Raw genomic sequence first — 24,511 nt, forward strand, 5'->3', positions numbered from 1 at the left:
GTCTCGTCTCGTCTCGTCTGACGATACGACCGTGTGTTATGGAGTGATGAGCGTCCATCTTGAAAGTTGAAGTTCAACATCCCCTCGCTGTATGTCGTTGTAACTGGTCGAGTGTAACGTTGCAATTATTCGATGTAGTTCAAGCGTTAACCCACTTATTCGCGACGTAGCAGACACCGCATGTGTCAACTCTGATGCTTCAGCGCTGGGATGTGTTATAACCCCTATAAATAGAGACCGGAAAAATTTGCGGGTTCCAATGACCTCCAGGATGGACTCCAATATCCTCTACACACTCGGGCAAATGCCAACTGTTCATTGGCTGCTGACTTGTGAGTCGTCTCGACTGGGTGGCCTGTGATTCGTCACTTCTATTGAGTGAGGGTCTCTAATTGGCCCTCAGTCCTCCAGATTAACAGTGAACCAATAGGACAGAAGCAGCACTAAGGTATAATAATTTGAATTTCAGCATAACACGTAATGAAACCGCGAATTTTTCAGGTCTCTACCTATAAAACATCATTAAGACGTCACACGTGTCTGACTGCAATATAAGTGACTCGATGTTGTCTCCATAAATATTTCAGTAACTGGTCTGCGGGCGTGGTAGCCGCCATCATTAGTCCGTGACAAGGGGTGAGGTATGCAATTCAGTCGGGAGGAAAAAACATAGTCGTGCAATTTCAAGCATGTTTTACTGCAACTAATGTTCTCCAATCTGTTGCGTCAAATTTTGCATTCCCTTTTAAGAATAAAGTTGCGCCTAGTTATTCAGGCAATCCGCGATACACGTCGGTATCCCATGTTGCCTACTTCTAAGGAAGGAAAAGAAAGAGGTTTACTTTTCGCTTGTTTACTTTTAGCATTGATTTTCCTTTTTATTTTTTATTTTTTAATTTCTAAAATCTTAGTACTCGATATACGGCATTTGGTGGAAGTAAATTTCGTGAATGCGACGCAAGTCAAGGAACGGAAATGTGTAACCACGGTGCTGCCATCTGTGGCGGATGACACGAACCAAAGTTGACAAAGACAAAGGGAACCTTTATAGTATTAACCGTTTAATGGATTTTAACATAATAGGTAATTTTATAAAAGTCCATGTCGAAAAAAAAATGTCCAAAGCCAGGGTTTGGTAATTTTTTTCAAAGCTTTTTCTGTTTTATTGGAGCCGTTTCTATATATTCTTTAAAATTTCGGTCTGCTTATCAAATGATTCAATAGTCGACGTAGCTACTCCGGCAGCGAATTCTAGCGGTGGGCGTGGAAACTTAGTGTGGTTCGCGTCTAGAAATATAGTTGTAAAATCAATTTGTTTATTTTTATCACGCATGGCATTATTTTGAAGAATTCAATTTCGTGTACGAGTTTCGTTTTATAAGTTTTTTTTGCAGCATGAGAACACATGAATTTGCTCGTTACCGAGCTTACATGTTTACACATCACTGCCAAGTACTGAAAGGACTCGCTGAGATTTGTTTTATGTTACACGTTATATATTATAAATCTGGTGGTACCCAGCATAGTTCAAAATATCAAAATCGAAGCAGTGAATAGCAGGCACTTTCAAGATTGACGTTAGTGGCTCTAAAGTGGTCGGACGGCTCCTGTAAAGACATACCAGCGCGAAATAAACACTGGGTGTAAAATCCTCATAATTACGAGGCTTCAAGCCATATGACCAAAAGGGTGGCAGATAGAAGCCATACACTCATCGCGAAGGTCATAAGACGCATTTTTTTTTTTAAATAAATACGACAAGAATGCTATAATGAAGTTTCAGGAAAAATACTTTTTTCACGAAAGCTTCAACCTTAGAACTCTGGCAAAAATCAATTTACACAACTTAAAATTGGAAAATATGTAAGTTGCGACAAATCTCGCCACAACTCTGGTGTTATTTTCTTATTTTCTTCTTCTTCATTTTTCCAAAGACCAGGAATAATGTTTTGTAAACTGCAGTTTTGTAAACTGCAAAGTTAAATTTGTCTTACAGAATCATTGCAATAGATAAAAAGTATTAATGTGGAATACATGATAGTGTGATCCAATTGTGTTAAGGAGGTTTATACGGAAGATTGGTATTGGTCATTGTTAGAGAATTATATATATATATATATATATATATATATATATATATATGCTAGTATTGCTTCCTTATTGGTTGCGGTATGTGAGAGGCACTTGTTTGGGCCAATGGGAATGCTGCTACTGTGATTCGTCAAAAACACCTACTGGCCGTGCCAGTGATTGTAAGCTCGAGGTGATTGGAGAACTGTGTTGAAACATGGTGCAGGTGTCTGCGCTGAGACACTATCTTTTTTTTATTGTAAATGGAATAGAAATATTCATGTAAAATTACAGCTATTTGTAAATTTGTGAATTTACATGATAACAGATGTATCACTACAAAATAGTATTCGCAGTAACAGATTCTTACTCGGGCACACATGCTTTATGTTGTCCCAGTACCTCCAATAGTCAAAATTCTTAGCAAACCGTTCCCTGAATAGCTTTCCATAATTAAATGTGCATATTTTAAGCATAATTCATAGTGATGAATATTCGATTATCTTTTCCGAGGTTAAAAAATTTATGCGAGGATGAAACAAAAATAAAAATATACAAATATGTTGCAATTAGGGTAGCAGTGTTTTCTGGGAAAAAAAAGTTTTTATTATTATAAAAAACACTGTCATGTGTTGCGCAAAGTTACAACTACTTTTATTGTAGTGTTACAAACTATTTCTTGGCAACTGGTTTGCAAAGGAATTTATCTGTAAAATCACAGAAACATTTTTTCCGTGTGTGTTCCACGAAGGTCTGAGTGCACACTGCAACTCAACTGAGGTGCCGGTGGTATGTCTGCGGTGTCACGTGGTGTGTCTGCTGTGTCACGTGGTGTAAGTGCTGTGTCACGTGGTGTGTCTGCGCAGTGGGACCTGGTGTGTCTGCGGTGTCACGTGGTGTGTCTGCGCAGTGGGACCTGGTGTGTCTGCGCAGTGGGACCTGGTGTGTCTGCGCAGTGGGACCTGGTGTGTCTGCGCAGTGGGACATGGTGTGTCTGCGCAGTGGGACCTGGTGTGTCTGCGGTGTCACGTGGTGTGTCTGCGCAGTGGGACCTGGTGTGTCTGCGCAGTGGGACCTGGTGTGTCTGCGCAGTGGGACCTGGTGTGTCTGCGCAGTGGGACATGGTGTGTCTGCGCAGTGGGACATGGTGTGTTTGCGCAGTGGGACCTGGTGTGTCTGCGGTGTCACGTGGTGTGTCTGCGCAGTGGGACCTGGTGTGTCTGCGCAGTGGAACCTGGTGTGTCTGCGCAGTGGGACCTGGTGCGTCTGCGCAGTGGGACATGGTGTGTTTGCGCAGTGGGACATGGTGTGTTTGCGCAGTGGGACCTGGTGTGTCTGCGGTGTCACGTGGTGTGTCTGCGCAGTGGGACCTGGTGTGTCTGCGCAGTGGAACCTGGTGTGACTGCGCAGTGGGACCTGGTGTGTCTGCGCAGTGGGACATGGTGTGTTTGCGCAGTGGGACATGGTGTGTTTGCGCAGTGGGACCTGGTGTGTCTGCGCAGTGGGACCTGGTGTGTCTGCGCAGTGGGACATGGTGTGTTTGCGCAGTGGGACCTGGTGTGTCTGCGCAGTGGGACATGGTGTGTCTGCGCAGTGGGACATGGTGTGTTTGCGCAGTGGGACCTGGTGTGTCTGCGGTGTCACGTGGTGTGTCTGCGCAGTGGGACCTGGTGTGTCTGCGCAGTGGAACCTGGTGTGTCTGCGCAGTGGGACCTGGTGTGTCTGCGCAGTGGGACATGGTGTGTTTGCGCAGTGGGACCTGGTGTGTCTGCGGTGTCACGTGGTGTGTCTGCGCAGTGGGACCTGGTGTGTCTGCGCAGTGGAACCTGGTGTGTTTGCGCAGTGGGACCTGGTGTGTCTGCGGTGTCACGTGGTGTGTCTGCGCAGTGGGACCTGGTGTGTCTGCGCAGTGGAACCTGGTGTGTCTGCGCAGTGGGACCTGGTGTGTCTGCGGTGTCACGTGGTGTGTCTGCGCAGTGGGACCTGGTGTGTCTGCGCAGTGGAACCTGGTGTGTCTGCGCAGTGGGACCTGGTGTGTCTGCGCAGTGGGACATGGTGTGTTTGCGCAGCGGGACCTGGTGTGTCTGCGGTGTCACGTGGTGTGTCTGCGCAGTGGGACCTGGTGTGCGACAGGCAGGCGCTGCCCAGCGTGGCGGAGATGATGTTCCTGACGGGCGTGGCGTTGGGAGGTCTCATCTCGGGCATGATCTCCGACAGGCAAGTCCCCAGCTGCTGTCCCCCCCTCCCTCCCCCACTCCAGCCCGTTCCGCGTCTGACTGTCCGCTCGAGAGCAAAATCACTAGGCAATGGAAAAATTTGCGGTTTCAATGACCTTCAGGATGGACTCCAAGATCCTGTGCACACTCGGGCAAACGTCACCTTGTTCATTGGCTACTGACTTGTGAGGCTTATCAACTGGGAGACTCGTGATTCGATACTGCTTTGACCGAGGGTCTGTAATTGGCCCACAGTTCTCCAGGTTTAACAGTGAACCAATAGCAGAAGTTGCATAAAAAATACAATTATATGCATTTTAGCATGTCGTGAAATGAATCCGCGAATTTTTTTTCCGGTCTCTAACAATAACGCAGCAAACTCATTTCGTCTGCAGCTAAATATGAAACATAACGTAAAACTCCCGCCAGTGATGTGTAACATCTAACGTCGGTGACGAGCGAATTAACGTGTTCTCCGTGTTGCAAATACACTCACTTATAATACAATGCTCGCACACGAATTTTAACGTAGAATTCTTTTAAAAAAATGTCGAGAGTGATAAATAAACCCATAAAAAAACTATTTGCAACTACATTTATGCACGCAAATCACACGGTAGTTTTCCGCGCCCGCCACTACGTCGACTATTGAACCATTTGATTGGCAGACCAAAGTTTAAACTATTATGAAACGGCTCCGATAAAAGTCGAAAAAAAAAAGACTTGAAAAATCACTAAATTCTTGTTTTTGGTTCTGATTCTCCACAAGGGATTTCGTTTTAAATACTGTACATCTTGTTAAATTTTTACTAAAGAGTCAAAACTGTAACGTTTGCTCTTGTCATTGTTAACTTTGGTTTGCGCCATCTACTATAGATGGCAGCACCCTCGTTACCCATATCCGTCGCATTTTACGAATTTACTCCCACAAAATGCCGTATACCGACAGATAAGATGTTACACATCAAAAATTTGTCACTATTTTATTTGTGTTGTAGCAAGTGGCTACAACACTGAATTTTAAAGTTACGGTTTGTTTAAATATGTAATAAAATATGAAAGGAAATCATCCCCTCAGACTTTCTGCATGGTATCGTTTTGGAGATTAAGCTAAAATTGTTTTGACGTAACAACGTCTAATAAATCGATGAACGTCGGCTGCACGCACGAAAAAGGATGACTCATTGTCCCGTTACGCACATTGTCCCGTTACGCTCATTGTACGCTTGCGCCGCATCTATCTCTTTTCCACTCGATTGGAACAACCATCGATTTGACTTTTTCGAGGCACATTAAACTTGAAACACTCCCATTCGTTTCCTACTTTTCCTATCATCGTCCTATCCTTAACAAAATAACACAGATTGGAAGAATTTAAATTGCAAACATGTATAAAAGTTATAGTTAAAATAATCTGTTCGTTAAAGTAATAAACATATTTGAATTAATGAGTGCAAATAAAAGTAAATTTATTAATTAAATTGTAGATTTCATTTCACTCCTTCTTTGTATCCATACAAAATAGTGATAATTCAATAAAAATTATTCAATTTTATTCATAAAAGTATGCAATCATTTCATCAATGTTTTGTTATGACGTCACGTTAAACTTTCGTCCGTAAACCGACTTTACAGACAACCAATTTTTTTGTGATGGTATATTTTCTAACGACATATTCAATGTAAAGTATATCATCGGCAAAATCTGGAAAATCACGCCAATTCTTTCCATGAAACTAAAACATTCAATCACTTGTATTCTTGTGCTTTTCAATTTGCCGACACGTTTTATGTTGTATGTGACGCATTAACCTACAAATAATGAAGTGCTAGATCTAGAAATGTACGTCAGCCAATGAATAGAGGACATCGGCCGAGTATGGTAAGGCTGGTGAACTTTAGCCCCTGGGTTCTTGCCATTGGCTAGAGGTCTCATTAGGGCGTGTCTTATTGACCACCGTCCAGTCCACACGGAGCAAGCAGTCTGGTTGTAAATTACACCACGAAATTACAGGGTTTCTCCACCCATTGTTACAGGTATATCTTGTTGACATTGGTTCCTATCCCTACTAACTATATATTAATATTATAAATGTGAATGTAAATTTGTTTGTTACGCTTTCACGTGAAAACTACTTAACCGATCATCATGAAACTTTGTTCACATTTTCTTGGAGGTATTAGAAAAAAACAAAGGATACTTTTTATTGAAAAAAAAATTTTTTTACGAAAGATAAAAAAAGTATTTGTCAAAAAATCTCAAAATATAGCTACTTTAACGCCATCTAGCATTCCAGTTATGAAGTTCCAACCCTGAGTACGGTAATACCGTAGCACTGTTTTATCGACAGTCAAAATTCAAAATTCAAAATTATTTATTTTTGTTACAGAGAAATATATTTAATTGATTCATTTCTATTGTAATGATCTATGATACTTATTTAATGGCTTCAATGCGAGCGAAGCCGCGGGTAAAAGCTGGTATTACATAAATATAAGCTGGAGGATTTCACGGATTCATTCGGCAGCAAAGCAGACTTAAAACAAATGCACACGCTTGCTCTGTTTCAAGATGGAGAATGTTTTTGGCACAAGTTCGTGTAATATGTTACCGAATGCATTTTAAAAAAAAAATTAACAAGTAAATATTTCGTTATTTTAAAAAATGACGTTGACTGTAATTCTCCAACAGAGGTACACTTTCTCAAATAAATAGGATCCACAACACATTCAACTGATGACATTCGACTGTCTGTTTTTTTTGAAGCTGAGCAACACTTTATTCCAACTCAAGTGTGACCGTACACTTTTCGCGTTTGTAAACGTGTTTACTTAAGACTTGTTACCGTGCGACCCGCGCCCTGGGGGGAGCTGAATTGTTGCCCCTTGGAAGGGCAGCCCTTCAGGAATTTTCTGACAGTGGTGTTTTTGAAAGGTTGTCTGAATTGTTGTTCCTTGGATGGGCAGCCCTTCAGGATTTTTCTGACAGTGGTTAGTTTAGGTTAGGTTAGGTTAGGTTAGGTTAGGTTAGGTTAAGTTAAGTTAAGTTAGGTTAGGTCTCTTTACAAACTAACCACTGTCAGAAAAATCCTGAAGGGCTGCCCATCCAAGGGGCAACAATTCAGACAACCTTTCAAAAACGCTACTGTCAGAAAAATCCCGATGGGCTGCCCTTCCAAGGGGCAAGTTTTCAGGATTATTTAAACACTTAAAGAAAATGTTTTCAGAAATTTGATGGGCTGCCCTTCCAGTCACTGTACAAACAAACCATTGCCAGAAAAAAATCCTGAAGGGCTGCCCTTCCAAGGGGCAGCATCTCGGTCGCCCCGCTCCCTGGAACACAGCTGGCACAGACGGGGTCACGGAGAGCATGGCCCTGAGTGACCCCCTCGTTGTGTCCGCAGGTTCGGCCGCAAGACCACCCTGATGGGGTCCCTCGTGCTGCAGATATCCATCGCCGTCTCCATGACCTTCTGCCCCTGGCTGGAGCTGTACATGGCGCTGCGCTTCTGTCTGGGCTTCATCTCCGTGGGCATCGTCATGAGCGGGTTTGTCCTCTGTGCGTGGCCTCGTCATACGTCATACCTCTCGCACAGTCTGTCTCACGCACGCTCCAGGTTTAACTGACACGTTGTCCTTTGGACGGTTCATGCCCGTGGCGAATTCTTGATATGATTCAGTTACTTGGACGTACGCCACTGCAGTTTTGCACTGTTTGTCACGGGAAAAAATTAAATAACGAAAATTTAGAAATAAAAATTGTTAATTGTTAATTGTGAGTGATAAAGCCACATCCAGTGAATGCACGTGTGGTTGTCTGCAATTTCTTGGACGTACGTATTTCTTTCTGTTTTGACGGTTAAAGTATTTCCTAATAAACATTGTAACTTGTTGTGTAAGAAAATAAGGTAAAGACATTAAGAAATTAAAGCTGGCTTTGCCAGTCACATTGAAAGTTGTGCCTTTGTTATGTTTTGTAAGCATAGACACAACTTCTACTCCAATACTCCGTAGTGGAACGGAGCCACGACTCTGGTCTATCTTAGTGTTATCTATTTGTTCTCCCTTGAGCGCACATGGTTTGTAGTCCCTTAGTCTCCTCGGGGTAAGAAGCGCCTGCACAGTTTTTCACTGTTTGTCATGGGAAAATTTAGAAATAAAAATTGTTAATAGTTAATTGTTGATTTTGGGTGATGAAGCCACATGTCCGCGAGAGTTGACGGGCCGCCGCGGTCACGTGTGTTGTCGCAGGCATGGAGCTGGTGGGGGGGAAGTGGCGCACCATCTCAGGGGTGTCCTACCTGTTCCCCGTGCCGCTCAGCTACATCGCCATCGCCTGCATCGCCTACTTCATCCGCGACTGGAAGCACCTGCAGCTGGCCATCACACTGCCCTCCGTGCTGCTCTTCGCCCTCTGGTGGTGAGCACTCGCGCCTCTACCCCGCATGGTGGTGAGCACTCGCGTGCCTCTACCCCATCTGTTGGTGAGCTCGCATGCCTCTACCCTGCCTGGTGTTGAGGTCACAGCCTGTTTAACCCTCTAGTGGTGAGTTCACACGCTCGTACCCTTCTGGTGACGAGGTTACATGCCTATTATGGTGGCGAGGTCGTAGCCTGTTACGCCCTATGGTGATGAGGTAACAGTCTGTTTCACACTCTGGCAGCGAGGTCGCACATACAGTGTCCGCCCAGGCTGTAATTTCCTTCCAAGGAACTCCCTTAGTTGCCTAAGATTATGATATTTGGCATTAGCAGCTATTGGCTTGCACTATTAGTGTTTATTGTGCCACAAATTAGGATTTTTGGGACATGCATTAATTTAAAAAAAAAATTAATTTCGTCTGTTATTTATAACCACGCTCTGCTACCAATTTTGTTACGTTGGGGCAGTGTAGGTAAATAAGATTAAATACATAAATACTACCATTGACATTACACACTGCTGTAACAGTGGACCTTTTAGTTTCACAAGGACATGATGAATGAACAGAAACAAGGTGTGATTTAGTCTGAATATAATTACTCCATATTTATTTAAATGATGAAACTTATAACAGTCTAATGAGAGACAAATATATAAGAGGTATTAAAATGTGTTAAAATATAATTTAAATTAAATAATTAAAAAAAGCTCTCAGATATGTTAAAAATACGGGCTGGCCCTAATTAGATTATTAAAGGTTTCATTTAATATAAATAAACAAAATCAATAAAAAAATACAAAGAGGCAAAAACAATCCCAATGTAAGCGCTTAAAGTCCAGAACGAAAGTTTTATATAGTTCTTATCTCTTCAAACGTAGTAATTTAAATGTATTCCAAAGGTTCATAAATATTGTAGGAACGGAGGTCTGATGCTCGCTGGCCAGAGTCCAGCAGTCATCATGGCGTCAGGGCGCCTGTTTGTTGGAGAGGGAGTGTGCGAAAATGCGGCTAGGTCCGCATCCAGCTCTTGGACCTGTCTGTGAACAGTCCGAATCAAACATGATCAGAACTGGTACACAGACAGTGAGCAAACTTGGCAGAAAATGCCTGCAAAAAGATAAGGGGAGGTAAGGGAATAAAACTGATAGGAACTCACCAGACAGGGAAGGTAGCTTCTAGAGCCCGAAGCATAGCACGTCCGGATCTGAAGATCGTGGAATTACGGGAGTCGCGGGTGTTTCCATAGTTTAAAAAAAAAATTAAAAACTACTTTGCTGTGTACAGACGTACTAAAATACTTAAAAGAATTTATAGGGATAGCATCCCTTGTCTAACTGACTACATCTTCGGTTATGGCCGGACAGAAGTCTTGCTGTGCGTCTCGCCGATCCACCGATAATCTAATGCAGTCCATCTGGAATCGCGACGCGAAGTGTCCCCAGAAGGGCCGCATCTCTTAATTAAAAGGAATAACTCAATCAAATAGTGGAGAAGGGTGGTACCTAAATCACACAAAGATCCCCGAAGGGCTAAAGAGACTGCAAAAGCGCTAGCCGCGCGCTCACCAGGGTTGTGGGCGAACTAAGGTCGCAATCGCACCGCGACTGCTTCCAAATTCGATTATAACAAGCTGTCTCTAATGGGAGGGATGAGTAGTGCGCTCTGGCGGCCAAGAGGAGAAACAGGCTGGAGGGTCACCGAAATGTCCGCTAGAGTGCACTGGGCGCACTCGCAACCAGCAGACAGAGCAAGGTTAGGGATTTTTGCCGCTGCTAGGGCTCGCTGAGGGCTCTGTCGGACAAGGGCGTATGTCCTTGGGGAGACTATGTACCCTGCGCGGGTTCACTGGAGGTCGATGCTCCGGGTTGAAGTTCCCAAGAAACAAGAAACCACAGGGGGGAGAAGAGGAAAGGGGGGTCAAAACTTTTTATGTCGCCTGGGAAAGGCGTCGCGTGGACCGTCCCGAGGTGTCGCCGAGGCCTGTAATATGTTCCTCGACGTGCTGCCAAACAGCTTACCGATGCTTGCCTCTGAGAAATGAAAGATGCTAGCGGTGGGCTTGGGGTAGCGTTCGCTAGCACTAAAAGTCATACTGTTACAGGGAGAAAACGTGATGCAAACAGCGGCCGAGCTGTTGCGATAACCAATCTTCAGCAAAAGTATCTAATTGGGGCCTGTGAACAAGCGCAGGTGCACTGGTTTGCACAAGATTATGTCGGAGAGTACAATTATGGAATCAAAATTAAATGAAATCAAAATTGAAACTTTATTTTTGGGTTTCCTTCTTTAAAAATGAAAAATTAAACTTGAGCCCGAAAATTATGGTAAACGGCACATAATGTATTCATATTTGTTGTCAAAGTCTGGTTTCTATCCCCACCATACTGACCATCGTAAACTAGGAGTACCGTAAGTCCCATATATAAAATGTTCAATGACCCTTCCTGCTTCCCGCGAGGCCCCGTGAGTGACAGAAGTGACAGGAGTGACAGGAGTGACGCCGTGTTCTGCCACAGGGTCCTGCCAGAGTCCCCGCGCTGGCTGCTGGAGATGGGCAGGAAGGACGAGGTCATGGCGATCCTGCAGGAGGCGGCTAGAGTCAACCAGAGGCCGCTGCCCGCCAACACGGACAAGATATTCCAGCAGGTGGCCATTGTCCCGTGCCAGACCTAAGATGTACATCAAGTTATGCCATTCCCGATTACACCACGAACAATTCACCTTCGGCCAACTTCGGGATTTGTTTTATTTTTGCACAGGAAAAATGAATTCAAATATTAAAAGTGGTCGGTTTAGGTAAGCTACATTAAAACACTTTAAAACACTATGGACGGTTAGTTAGGTTAGTATAGCTACGTTAAAAATAAACAGAGAAATATAAATATATATAAATAAACCCGAGGTTGGCCGAAGGTGAATTGTTCGGGTGTAATCGGGCAGGGACAGAACTTGATGTGCATCTTAGGCTTCCCATTGTCCCGTGACAGACCCCTGCTGCAGTCATTCCGTATTCTCTGTAACCTTCAGCATGCAAAACTACCGTCTGGTTCTATGATAATTATCAGCGATCGCACTGATTCACCGCCCAATAACAACTAGTCCCTCATAGAGACATACACAAGAGACTGTCTTCTTGAGGCAGACAAGTGGTTGGATGGTTCGACCATGGGAAGCCTTCTTTTCTCAGACGAGAGAGCCAAAACCCGAAGTTCCCCGAAGTGCATGCTTTTTTTCCATTTCTTTAATGTAGCTATCCTAACCAAATGAACCGTCCACAATGTTTTAAAATATTTATAATGTAGCTAACCTAACCTAATTGACTATTGGTATCCTTTTATCGACACCGCCATATTTATTTACAATGAACAAAAAAAACAACCGAAGATGCACGATCGGGCGTTTGGCTCTCTCGTCTGTGAAAAGAAGGCTTCCCGTTCGACCATATGCTATTGCTTCCCTCAAATTTCTCTCGAGTAGGGGTTGACGCAAACTCTGAACAATATGGCGCGTTTCAGTTCAATGAAGATACTTTTGCTGACTCGCAAACCAATAGACATCCACGGGAATCAGCGCTGAATGGTGCTGGCATTCGCTCGGAAATCAGCGGATGTAGTGTAGGTACATTTCATGCAGGTCAACATTGATTCTGTCGCTGTAAATTTGCAGCGTACTGGGTTCGAACACTTCGAACTCCACCCAAAACACCACAGCCATACCGCTCAAAAAATGAGCAAGAGAAATACTAAATTTTAATTAAGACGTGCATTATGTTATGCACAACAGAGTAAGGAATTAATTGTGTAATGAGTAACGAATAACAGGATATTTCGCCCATTAGAACATTAGATGCTTTTACTGGTGTCTATTATGATATATAAATCGATTAAAATCAGGATTACACGATACATAGGTGTCAATCAATACAATATAATAACAAGTTCACTTCAAATTGAAAGAGGCGGGGTGGTTTTTGACTTGTTTGCATTAAAAAATACGAAGAAGGGATACCCGGTGGATAAAGAGCAATGATTGGCTGGCACCTCGTTAATAACTGATGTCCTCAGATAGGGATGCAGGGCAAATCCGCTGACGAGTAGCTGAGACAGAATGCACTGGTGGTGGAGAAATGGGAGTACCCCGAGGAAACCCACCACCTCTTTCCCCCCACTCGCGAACATTCGTGTCTACGATCTCGCCGGGAAGCGAACTTTCTATCGTCTTTGGTCGTGAAGCGAGTGATCGAGACAATTAGCCACTGTGGCACCTTACATGTAGGAGAATACAGGAGACAGAGGATGACTTGATGTAAGCTTTTGGACATACGCCATTGCTAAGCACTTTTTCTGTAGAAGAAAACTAAAAAATACCCAAAAGACAAAAAACACAAATTAAGCAAAAAAATGCTGTTGTCAACAGGACATAAACACCACATAATATTCCATAACAGGAATATGGTCAACAAACAAAGAAAAACAAAGAAAAATGGACTAAGAGAACGAAAAAACCCCCTCAAATGATGACAGCACAAAAATATTGAACCCAAAAAAATTCAGCACAACAGTTGAAACGAGACAAAATACACGACAAAACGAAAGGACGAAACAAAAAAATAGTTTTCCAAAACAGAAACAAGCGACGTTTCGGGAACTGCTATCTGCTCCCGTCCTCAGGCAGAGACGCACATGGTACGAAAACACAGGTGCGACTGTCCAAAGGCTTACATCAAGTCATGCATTCCCATTGCACAAATCTTTCAAAGATAATGTTTTCCCCATTTTCCCCTCGAAAAGTGTTGTCTTATACCGTGTAATTAGAGTCATGTATTTTTAGCGAAAAGATTCTCAGATCAGCTATGTGTTAAAAACATTGCAGCCTTGTCTGTGTTTCTTCTTTGGCTGGGCTTATATGTATACCGTAAGCACACCAATCACAGCCATCCAGTGCGGAAGTTTTCACGTAAAATTACCGTCCGTAAACCGACTTCACAGACAAACCCCCCTTTTTTTTATTCCATCCGGTGAAAATTTCGTCGCAAGTCGCGCGCACACCGCCAAACGTGCGTGTGGGGCGACTGAAGTGCTGCCCCTTGGAAGGGCAGCCCTTCAGGATTTTTCTGGCAATGTTTTTTTTGTACAGCGACTGGAAGGGCAACCCATCAGGATTTTTCTGACAGAAGTGGTTTTGAAAGATTGTCTGAATTGTTGCCCCTTGGATGGGCATCCCTTCAGGATTTTTCTGACAGTGGTTAGTTTGTAAAGTGACCTACCTAACCTAACCTAAACTAACCACTGACAGAAAAATCCTGAAGGGCTGCCCTTCCAAGGGGCAACAGTTCAGCTCCCCCGAGTGCGCGACCTCAGTAGTGCATGCAGCACGGAGGCTGGCTTGGTCGCAGATGATGGAGGCCAAGCGGCCCGGCGAGGAGAAGGCCGGGGTGCTCGACCTGTTCCGCACGCCGCACATGCGCAAGATCTCGCTGGTGCTGTACGTCATCTGGTTCGCCGTGTACCTGGTGTACTACGGCCTGGTGCTCAACCTGGCCAACATCGGCGGCGACGTGTACGTCAACACCGTCATATCAGGTGCGACCCCCCGCCTCACCACCTTTACTGCAGTCCGGCTGCACTCGCGTGTGACTTTCTGACGCGATGACGTCTTATGAAATCGATGAACGCCGGCTGCACGCCACGAAAAATTGTCACGTTTTAATTAATAATGAAAATCAACAAATATGATAAGTGTTTATTCTAATTGATTTATTTCAAAAATTATTAAATTATAATGTAATGATTTATACGTACACGAACAAAACCTCACATATATAAATACATTTGAAAAAAAATTATGAACACAACTTACATCACTGATATTTACGATAAATAATTTTTGTGTAGCCTTTTTTTTATTCCTGTGGAAAATTTCGTTGCACGGTGCACGCGCATTGTAAAAAAATTCACTCTCATAATTTTTCCATAACAGGCCTAGAGAAGTATGACATCAGAAACTTCAAGCTCTCGGGCATCACAGGACGAACGAGACCGCTAGTTTGGTAAGACGTACCCGGCTGCTGCCAGCAGTGTTGGGTAGCCAGGAGACGCGTGTGTGTGACGAGGCTGGTGCATCTGTGTCCAGGAGCCGTGGAGATACCCTCCATAGCCATCAGCATCCTCATCCTGCTGAAGATGGGTCGCCGCTGGCCGCTGTGCCTCACGCTGGTCGGCGGGGGCGTGGCCTGCCTGCTGACCCTCGCTGTTCCCGCAGGTAACCTCCTCTCCCTCTACACCTCCCCCCTACACATCCCCCCCTACACAACACATCCCCCCCTACACATCCCCCCCTACACATCCCCCCCTACACATCCCCCCCTACACATCCCCCCCCTACACATCCCCCCCCTACACATCCCCCCCTACACATCCCCCCCCTACACATCCCCCCCTATACCTCCCCCCTATACCACCCCCCTACACCTCCCCCTACACCTCCCCCCTACTTCTCCCCCCTACACCTCCCCCCTACACCTCCCCCTACTCCTCCCCCCTACAACTTCCCTTTACACCTCCCCCCTACACCTCCCCCCTACACCTCCCCACTACACCTCCCCCCTACACCTCCCCACTACACCTCCCCCCTAAACCACACCCCTACACCTCCCCCCTAAACCACACCCCTACACCTCACCACTACACCTCACCCCTACTCCTCACCCCTACACCTCACCCCTACACCTCACCCCTACACCTCCCCCCTACACCTCCGACCTCCACCTGCCCCCTACACCTCCCTTCTAAACCTCTACCCTACACCTCTCATCTAAACCTCCCATCTAAACCTCCCATCTTAATCCTTCCATCTAATCCTTCCATCCTAAACCTCCCATATAAACCTCCCATCTACACCTCCCCTCTACACCTCTCCCCTACACCTCCCCTCTACACCTCCCCTCTACACCTCTCCCCTACACCTCCCCTCTACACCTCCCCTCTACACCTCCTGCCCTTCCGCCACGTCATACAGCTACTGCAGCCACAATCATCTGGTGCGTATGGCCGAGCGAACTGCACTGTTCTCCTTTCCTGTCTCTTGGTCTCGTGCATCATGTGTGATTGAATCAGCACGAATGTGTGTATAAGTTTAATTTACTATAAGAAAATTTGTTTATTTTTAAAATTGTTTTTTTCTTTGTTAGTTTTTATTCAAACGAATCCGTAATAAAATATTTAACTAAACCGTTACAACTATAGCATTTAATAGATTAAAAAAAATCTTTTTTAAATTTATTACTATATATTTAATACGTTAGGTATATTTAAATATTGATTTACTAATTTTGTTTTTAATTTATTGTCCTAAGTATTTTTCGCTTTTTCTTTGTCTAAAGTTTTTATTAAGGGTATCTTCTATGTACCTTCTCACTAAATATATATGTCGTTAAGTATAAGACGAGGCGACAGTTTTCCACTGAAAATTAGACAGTAAAATAAATCAATAAAATTACCTTCAGGCGTTCTATTATATTAAAAACTATTAAACTCCACGTCTGAACACTTTCCTCACCCCTGGCTCACGCCTGCCAGAATAATCAGGCTGAATCAGCCATGGCAAACAAAACAAAAACTCACATACATTTTAAAAATGCCACTCCAACATAGAGCTGTGATTTGTCGCATCGCGGATTTTTTTTTTTTTTATATATATATATAGGCTAGTCTTCTCGAAATTTCTAATTTATTTTCATTTAAAGTCGCACATGCAATTTAATGCCAGTTTTTTTTATGATCGTTAGGATCATTAGCCGACTGTACCCTATGTGAAAAAAAATTGTTTTGGCAAATAAGGCAGTGTGTCTTTGGGCAGCAAAACTTTTTTCTATGGGTAGCTTGCGTGGGGTGTCTGTCTCTACATTAGTGAATGACTGACATGTTCAAATTACACTATAATTTTTTTTTGTAAATGTAACAGAAATATTCATGTAGAGAAAACCACTTTATCACTACAAAATAGTGTTCGTAGTAATGCTGGTTTCGGATTCTTTGTGTTATCCCAGTACCTCCAATAGTTAAAGTTATTTGAGAACCATTTCCTTAAATAGTTTTCCAGTATCAGCTGCGCACATTAATAATCATTATAAAAGAAAATTAATTAATTCTTATTACTCAATATTCGATCATCTTTTCCGTGGTTAAAATATTTATGCTTGAACGAAACAGTAGTTAAAATATAAATTTATGTGACAATTTTAGTAAGAAATACTCAGTATCTCAAGAAACGTATTTCATGTATCAAAATGTTATCACCAGAGCCAGCGGTAGTGTGCGGGGTATGCGAGTCTCCGAACCACGGGGTCAGCTGTTGTTCGCCCAACAGGCAACTGACCTGACGGTAACTAAAAAAATTGGTTGTCTGTAAAGTCGGTTTACGCACGATAGTTTAACGTGACAACATCATAACAAAACATTGATGAAATTATTGCATACTTTTATGAATAAAATTTAATCATTTTTATTGAATTATTACTATTTTGTATGGATACAAAGAAGGAGTGAAATGAAATCTAAGTACAATTTAATTGATAAATTTACTTTTATTTGCACTCATTAATTCAAATATGTTTATTACTTTAACGAACAGATTATTTTAACTATAACTTTTATAAATGTTTGCTATTTAACTTCTTATAATCTGTGTTATTCTGTTAAGGATAGGACGATTATAGGAAAAGTAGGAAACGAATGGGAGTGTTTCAAGTTTATGTGCCTCGAAAAAGTCAAATCGATGGTTGTTCCAATCGAGTGGAAGAGAGATAGATGCGGTGCAAGCGTACAATGAGCATAACGGGACACAGCGTAACGGGACAATGTGCATAACGGGACAATGAGTCATCCTTTTTCGTTCGTGCAGCCGACGTTCATCGATTTATTAGACGTTGTCACGTCAAAAAATACCAGCGGCAGTTAACAAACCTGAACTGACGTGAATCATTTCGAAACTGACCTTCGAAGAGGAAATCCTTCTGAACGTAGTGAATGAAATAACTCAACCAAGACAACCATACACCTTTGCGATTTTCATTTTCATTTAAAATATTTTGTGAAATTCTGTCCAACTTGTTAGACTTTTCAAGTGGCGTGAAGAAACTTTGTAGTTTTACATAGTAAGCTATCAGAATTTACTTGCTAATAATATCAACAAAAAAGATGATCGGGTAAAACAATAAGCAAGTGATTTTTTATATCTGCTTGAGAGGTGTTTGATGCAATTTTTAAATTTTTAGTTGCCAATTAAAATGTTATGCCTTCCCTGTCCTTTCCATTTTAAGTGTGGACGGCAATTAATTGTCTGTCAGGGGTCAATCACAGGTCACGCTGAAGAGAGCGAGAGAGAGAGAGAGTTGCCTTGGTGTCACTTGTTACACCGAGTGACACCAGCCCTCGTGACAGTTACACAGCGCCGACAATTGCCCCTCTCATCAACACAAATTGTCACTCATTTACATCCAGCTTCAAAGACGCACGAAGAGGTTTTGGACCTTGAGAAAAAAAAAAGGTTTCAGCCTCTCTTTAGAAAACAATTACTGGCGTTGTAAGAAAGGTAAATAATTTATTTGTTGGAACGTTTTTGGGGGGAAGGGGGGAGCAGTACCCTCTAAGGACTATTTCCAGACAGAACTTGACCATAGCAGTGTTTCTGTAACTCAGGAACTGGAGGGGCGATAAATGGGCGATGGCCAATAGATGCAAGGCCCCAGGGTCACGTGGTGAAAGTAGTATCAACTCCCGAACATATCGCATGTGTTCGCACCCAATGACTCACTTAAAGCTTCAGCATTACAAGTTTGGAACTACGAGAACAGCTCCAAAAATGATAAACCTGACCGGCACATCAGTCAAAACTGCACTATGTGCCAATCAGATCCTGCCAATAAAATCAGCGAAGTAATTTTTTTGTGTGATTTTCTAATAGTTTAAGAATGAATTTTACTGACGTGATTAACTGCACATATCCACTTAGATAGAGAGATGCTTTGTGTACTGCAACTACTTCAACCACGTTACAAAGGCTCTGCAACTCTCGCCGGGCAGGACGACAGACCAGTCGATCACAGAAGGACCTTGTCGCGTGCCCCGCAGGTCGGCAGGACCTGGAGTGGCTCACCATCACCTTCGCCATGGTGGGCAAGTTCGCCGTGGCCTGCTCCAACGCCATCATGCCCGTCTTCACGGCCGAGCTGTTCCCGACGGTGGTGCGCAACCTGGGCGTGGGGTCCTCCAACCTGCCGGCCGGCGTGGCGCTCATGACGGTGCCCTACCTGTGGAACCTGGTGAGCCGACACCCTCCCCCCGGCGACGTCACACCGCGAGTACTGCTGTCTCTGGATCGCGGCTGACGTGTCTGGTTGTCCCCCGCCGTCTCGGATCGTGACGTCACGGTGGCCTCTATGTGTCCAGGATTCCTCCAACATTTCCCTATGTCCAGAGAAGTCAAAGGCATTAATTGTCCCCAAAGAGGCTTAAATTCCCAATGGGCAAGCCTCCAGCAAGCCTCTGGAGGGGTCCTTTCACCTTGACCTTGATCTCGATGGTTATATTGAATTCACATTTACATACCACCCTCTTCTGTCGTGGGCCAGGGTCTTGGGTCCGATACCAACACCCTGGTCTGACCGATGCCCTTCGATCCCCGGTCCCAAAGATCTTGGCCCAAGTGCGATCCGGGAGATCGTTCCTCCACGCGTGGCGCCAACACATGTCCGAGCCTGTGTGGTCCTTGTTGCAGTCCAGCATCAGCGCGAGGGTGCCCATGAGCGTGCTGGGGGTGCTGGGGGTGGTGGGCGGTCTCAGCACCCTGCTGCTGCCCGAGACGGCGAACAAGCCCATGCCGGGCACCCTGCAGGAAGGGGAGGACATCGCGCACCCCAGGTGCGTCCCAAGCCCTACCGCCGTTCCTCAGGTCACAACATAAAACACTCCACCAGCCTGATCGATTCCAGCTCAAGTGTTTGTAACATTTTCAACCCTCGTCTGACACGAAAAGGGCGAGTAACTGGATATCACTCATACCAGGTGAGGCCGGGCCCCATCAGAGTCCTAACCACTGCAAGCATCAACTCTTGTTACCTTCCACAAGGTAAACACTTGCCCATATGGGGCCTAACCTGCATATTAAATTCAAAGAAAGGGATAAAATGTCCTTAAATGTTTGTGTGTAGAATCTTAAATTAACGTCTCGTGACCATACAGGTACATAGCTACCACCTGCACTACGTTGTTTAACTTGCCGATTCCCAAAGTAAGTGCACCTATTCCGGGCTGAGCCTCCATCGACACCACATGGGCTTCCTAGAGCATCCCAGTTAACAGTTGTCACGAGTCAGTAGCCAATGGGCAGCTGTGATTTGCCTGAGAGCATACAAGACCACGGAGTCTACCCATGATCCATGGTCATTGAAAACGCGAATTTCTACTGTCTCTAGTTATTAGTTACGCAATATTTACACCATGTCAAGCTACAATTCTGAGTATTCATAGCAAAATATAAAACATCCTAAATAGTGGGTTAAAATTATATAGTACCTACTTATTATACAATTAACTTATCATGATTGCCTACAAATGTGAAAAAGTTATTTTTTGAACATAGATGTGTTTTGTGAAACGATATATTTAATCTGGCCTCTATATATAAGTTATTTTGCTGACTATGTGTCCACTAGCACGCGCGTGTATGCACGCAATATGCTATTAGAATGCGAGTGTATGCCGGTGGGCACTGCCGTGGATGCTGCAGATGTGTCGGTGACGCGGTGCAGATGCTCACCAGCCTTGTTCCCGTTGCAGGAAGAACAGCGTGCCGGTCGTGAAGAGGTCCAGCAACGGAACCTGCAACGGCTCCTTCGCGGAGTGACGGCCCTCTGCATCCGAACAGATAGTTTCCCCTTGCGGATGTCTCCCAGCATCCGACCTGCCGCGTCCACACGTCAGTCAGTCTCTTCCACCATTGCCGGATACTGCACTTCCGAGGCGTACCGCGCAACTGGGAACCCTATTAGCTACTTGACCCGTCATTCTCCAGGTTTCTGTCGCAGTCATCTCCTCGCAGCTCGTCAACCGTCAAGGACTTTGCAGGCGAACACCAGCCGCACAACTTAAATTGTGTTTTGGGGCGGTATTCCAAGACGTCCGGGTAAGCACTGCCTTGCAGGGACACGACCGTAACCCAATTCGCGGGGCCGTATTCCAGGACGTGTACAGACCGAACCTCAGCTAAGGAAATAAATCCTCAACAGTTTTAATAAACGGTGCCCTTGCGCGAAGCTAGAAACTGGTTTCAACGCATTCTAGCGGACGTTCCGCAACCACCGATACAATTGTTATGGCTAAAGCACTAGAGATAGCACCATCGCACAAAAAGAAATACCACATTTCTAACTTTCTCAAGTACTTTTCAAGTGGCAATTATTTCTTGTTATGACCATTGAAGTGTACACGATGTATTCCAGGATAGTTTCGCTATCATAAAAGTTTCATTTGGCACACCAGAACGCATGGTACTCCCCCCGAAATGGCGTCAAACGGGGTTCGCCATCTGGACGAAATCAACGAAAAAGAGCGCAGAATTTGGGCAACAGTTCAGCAACGGAGAGGACATCAGAATAATTTCCCAAAAATAAGGGGCTGGTCGTGTCCTATCGTGCTCTAGGAATACGGTTAGGGAACAGGTGTAGCATAATTCTACACCTAAACCATAATTATTGTCTTGGGATACCGGCCTCGGTTCTGATCTGGGTGTTTTTTTTTTTAATATTTGTTATTATGTATCGATTTTCGTGGTCTTTTTCTTTTAGTAAACATTTTTTTTTGTAGAGACTGAAGGTTCCTGTAGAAATTTATGTTCTTTGTACCGAATGCGAATTTCAAAGTGAATTTCTCCTTTTATATTAAATCAAACCCTTATTATAATTTTCAGTGCTATTTCACAGTGCATACATTATTAAAATACTTGGTTTGATTACTTAATAGATTGCTAGTAAACTTATAAGTTAAACTGATGTTTGGTTTAAAAATATATATTTTACAATTAGGAAATTATAATTTTTTTGTACATCTCTAAAATGAAATACTTCAAACAGTCGTCAATGGTGGTGTAAATTTTTGCCGAAGGCAACAATGAAAAGTGAGATGATACCTCTTAAAATGGTTAAACATGTAAATAACATTTAAGATTAAGAAAATTATTATAGAAACAGTCTATTGACGAAGTGTGTTTGAAACCGTACATCTTATGTACCTACTAACATTTTTTATGACAAAAGTGTACATGGTTGTAGATATATATTGTGTATATAATGTATAAAAAGTTAGATTCCTAGTGCAATTTTTGTCACACAAACCAAAAAATCATGCCTCGAAATTAAATCTGAAGTAAGTTATTTTGAGCTTTAATTTGACTGATTATAATTTAAATGAAAAAATAAAATCATTTTTCACAAATGAAATAAAGTTTTTGCTCATTATTACATTAATAGTTCAATATTACATTAATAGTTTATCAATAAAACATATTGTTAATAAAATTTCATACTTAATAGTTGTGCCGTAGTTAAAGTAAATATATTTTCATACCTTGTGTGTACAATGTTACAAGTATTTGTGCATAAAATGTTATTACCATTTTTTTAAATGTAATTTTATTGTTGTTTTGTTTTGTACTTAATGTGTTACAAGTCATGTGCAATAAATGTTATAAATGAAACCTAATTTTTTATTTCAACGGGGGTAAGGGGTAATCTAAGGAACCCAAATGTTTCATTTTCTTTTTTAAGTTCACGAAAGTCCCAACGAAATATTGGTTTTTCGTCATCTAACACGATAAGCAAAATTTGAAAGTACAAAATAGATCCGTGCTTATACATTTTATAAAATATAATTAGCTAATTTTAAATTTAAGAAAAAATATCCCTTTCGGTAGAGCCTACAGGAATCGACAGATTTCGAAGTACCTACCCTATTTCCTCTGGAAATATTTTGTAAACTTCTATAAAAATTATGGAACATTTTAAGAACTTATTGTAAATAACATATTTATGTTCTCCAATATTACAACATTATCGATTAAATATTTGCTCATTTTATATTCATTGCAAATATTAACACAATTGACTAAGGTAGAACAAATTTCATACTATATGTCAAATAAAGTAATTATATATTTTAACTTTTAAACACTATTTTTCATCCTTTGCACTAATAATGTGGTCGAAAAAAAAAATTTGCTTTGCACCAAGGTTTAAGATAATATTAAGATGATCTTGACACTAAGAAAAGTTTCAATTTTTTTTTTTTTAAATTTAAACCTCATTTTTACGGTGATAATTCGTTTTATCAGAAATTGTTTCAGCCAAATTGTTAGATTAATTTTAGGATTCATAAAATAAATTATAACGGATTCGGTTGTAAATCTATTATAAAAAGTAAATTTTTCTACTTTCAAATCTTGTTATTTCCACCCTTTGCAGTAATTGAGGGTTGGTTAGAAAAATATTATTTTAATTAGTTTTAGTCAATATATAGAAAGTTAAACAAAAATAAGAAAAAATTCGGTAGTGCACATGGTAGAGATGATTGATCGACCTCCGGTTTTTTCAAACCCTTGCAATAATAGTTTGTTTTATCAAAAATTGTTACAAACAAAAATTTTAGAAAAAAATTATAAGATTTACATAATATCTGAAAGAATTCAATGTTGTACCTACGAAAGTAGATTTTTGTCCTCCAACCCTTTTTATACTACCCCTCGCATTAATGGTTGGTCGCATAAAAAAGTATTTTAGACGAAAATTGTAGATAATAATTTAAGGTTTTACATAAAAAAAAAAGCAGTATGGATTTAACAATGTAAATGGTACGTAAATTATGAGTTTTTTTTTTTAATTCTACCCCTTTATTTTTCAACCCCGTGCAACAATGGTTCATCTAATCAAAAATTGTTTCAGAAAAAAGATTTAGATAAAAATTATAATATTAATACATCATCTGTACAAATTCAATGTTGTACATAAGAAGGGAGTCATGATTTTTTATGACCTCCAACCCTTGTTCTTTCAACTCCTCCAAACAAAAGATTTTGTATTACTCCTACGAGTTATAATACGTTCAAACTGATGTAATAATTTTTTATATATTGAGAGTTACAGCGATTATTCTGTTTTTTTAAAACCTTCCCCATTTCTACCTCTTTCGTCGGGTATTGCCCATTAACGGTAAATATGTACAGTCACGGTAGATGCCAAAACAAAATGCTAAAAATCCGAAAACACTTTTATTCTGTGCTCTTTCACTTCCTCTTTTCAAATCAACCGGCGGAGATAAGAAATTCCAACTACTTTCGGAGATATCGAATTTTTTAATTTTCATCACAATACCTGCGTATTCATGCGGAAAAAAATGCAAACAATCCGAAAATACTTTTATTCTATGCTCTTTCACTTCCTCTTTTCAAATTACCGGCGGAGATAAGAAATTCCAAATACTTTATGAGATATCGAATTTTTTAATTTAGCAATACAACGCCCGTTTAACCCTTCGAACGTCGCCATTTTTTATTTTGACGTGTGTTAGTGAATGCGTAATAAATAAAATGGTCGATTATGTCAGGTCAGTTACATTATAAATACTTTCAAACTAAGTGGACATTAAAAATAATGTGAATTTAATTTAATGGTTCTTTAGTTTTAAATTATTTATAATGTAACTGACCTGACCTAACAAAACCCGGACAAATGATGAACATTAACAACTCATG

The 24,511-nt window shown here is 42.1% G+C and overlaps 1 protein-coding gene across 2 annotated transcripts in view; it reads left to right on the plus strand.

Moving 5' to 3' along the window:
* LOC134537391 (organic cation transporter protein-like) overlaps window positions 1-22,462 on the plus strand; it is a 152,620-nt gene extending 130,158 nt beyond the window's left edge. For both annotated transcript variants that reach the window (XM_063377761.1, XM_063377762.1), the window contains exons 4-12: window positions 4,184-4,287; window positions 7,691-7,845; window positions 8,538-8,706; window positions 11,227-11,356; window positions 14,106-14,292; window positions 14,843-14,971; window positions 18,841-19,031; window positions 19,487-19,629; window positions 20,548-22,462. In XM_063377761.1, coding sequence (XP_063233831.1) covers window positions 4,184-4,287; window positions 7,691-7,845; window positions 8,538-8,706; window positions 11,227-11,356; window positions 14,106-14,292; window positions 14,843-14,971; window positions 18,841-19,031; window positions 19,487-19,629; window positions 20,548-20,614 — 1,275 coding nt within the window. In that variant the 3' untranslated portion in view covers window positions 20,615-22,462. The remainder of the gene's footprint in view (window positions 1-4,183; window positions 4,288-7,690; window positions 7,846-8,537; window positions 8,707-11,226; window positions 11,357-14,105; window positions 14,293-14,842; window positions 14,972-18,840; window positions 19,032-19,486; window positions 19,630-20,547) is intronic.
* Window positions 22,463-24,511: the final 2,049 nt, after the last annotated feature.

Source organism: Bacillus rossius, chromosome 12 (assembly GCF_032445375.1).
Source record: "Bacillus rossius redtenbacheri isolate Brsri chromosome 12, Brsri_v3, whole genome shotgun sequence".
In the NCBI taxonomy this organism is placed as follows: domain Eukaryota; kingdom Metazoa; phylum Arthropoda; class Insecta; order Phasmatodea; family Bacillidae; genus Bacillus; species Bacillus rossius.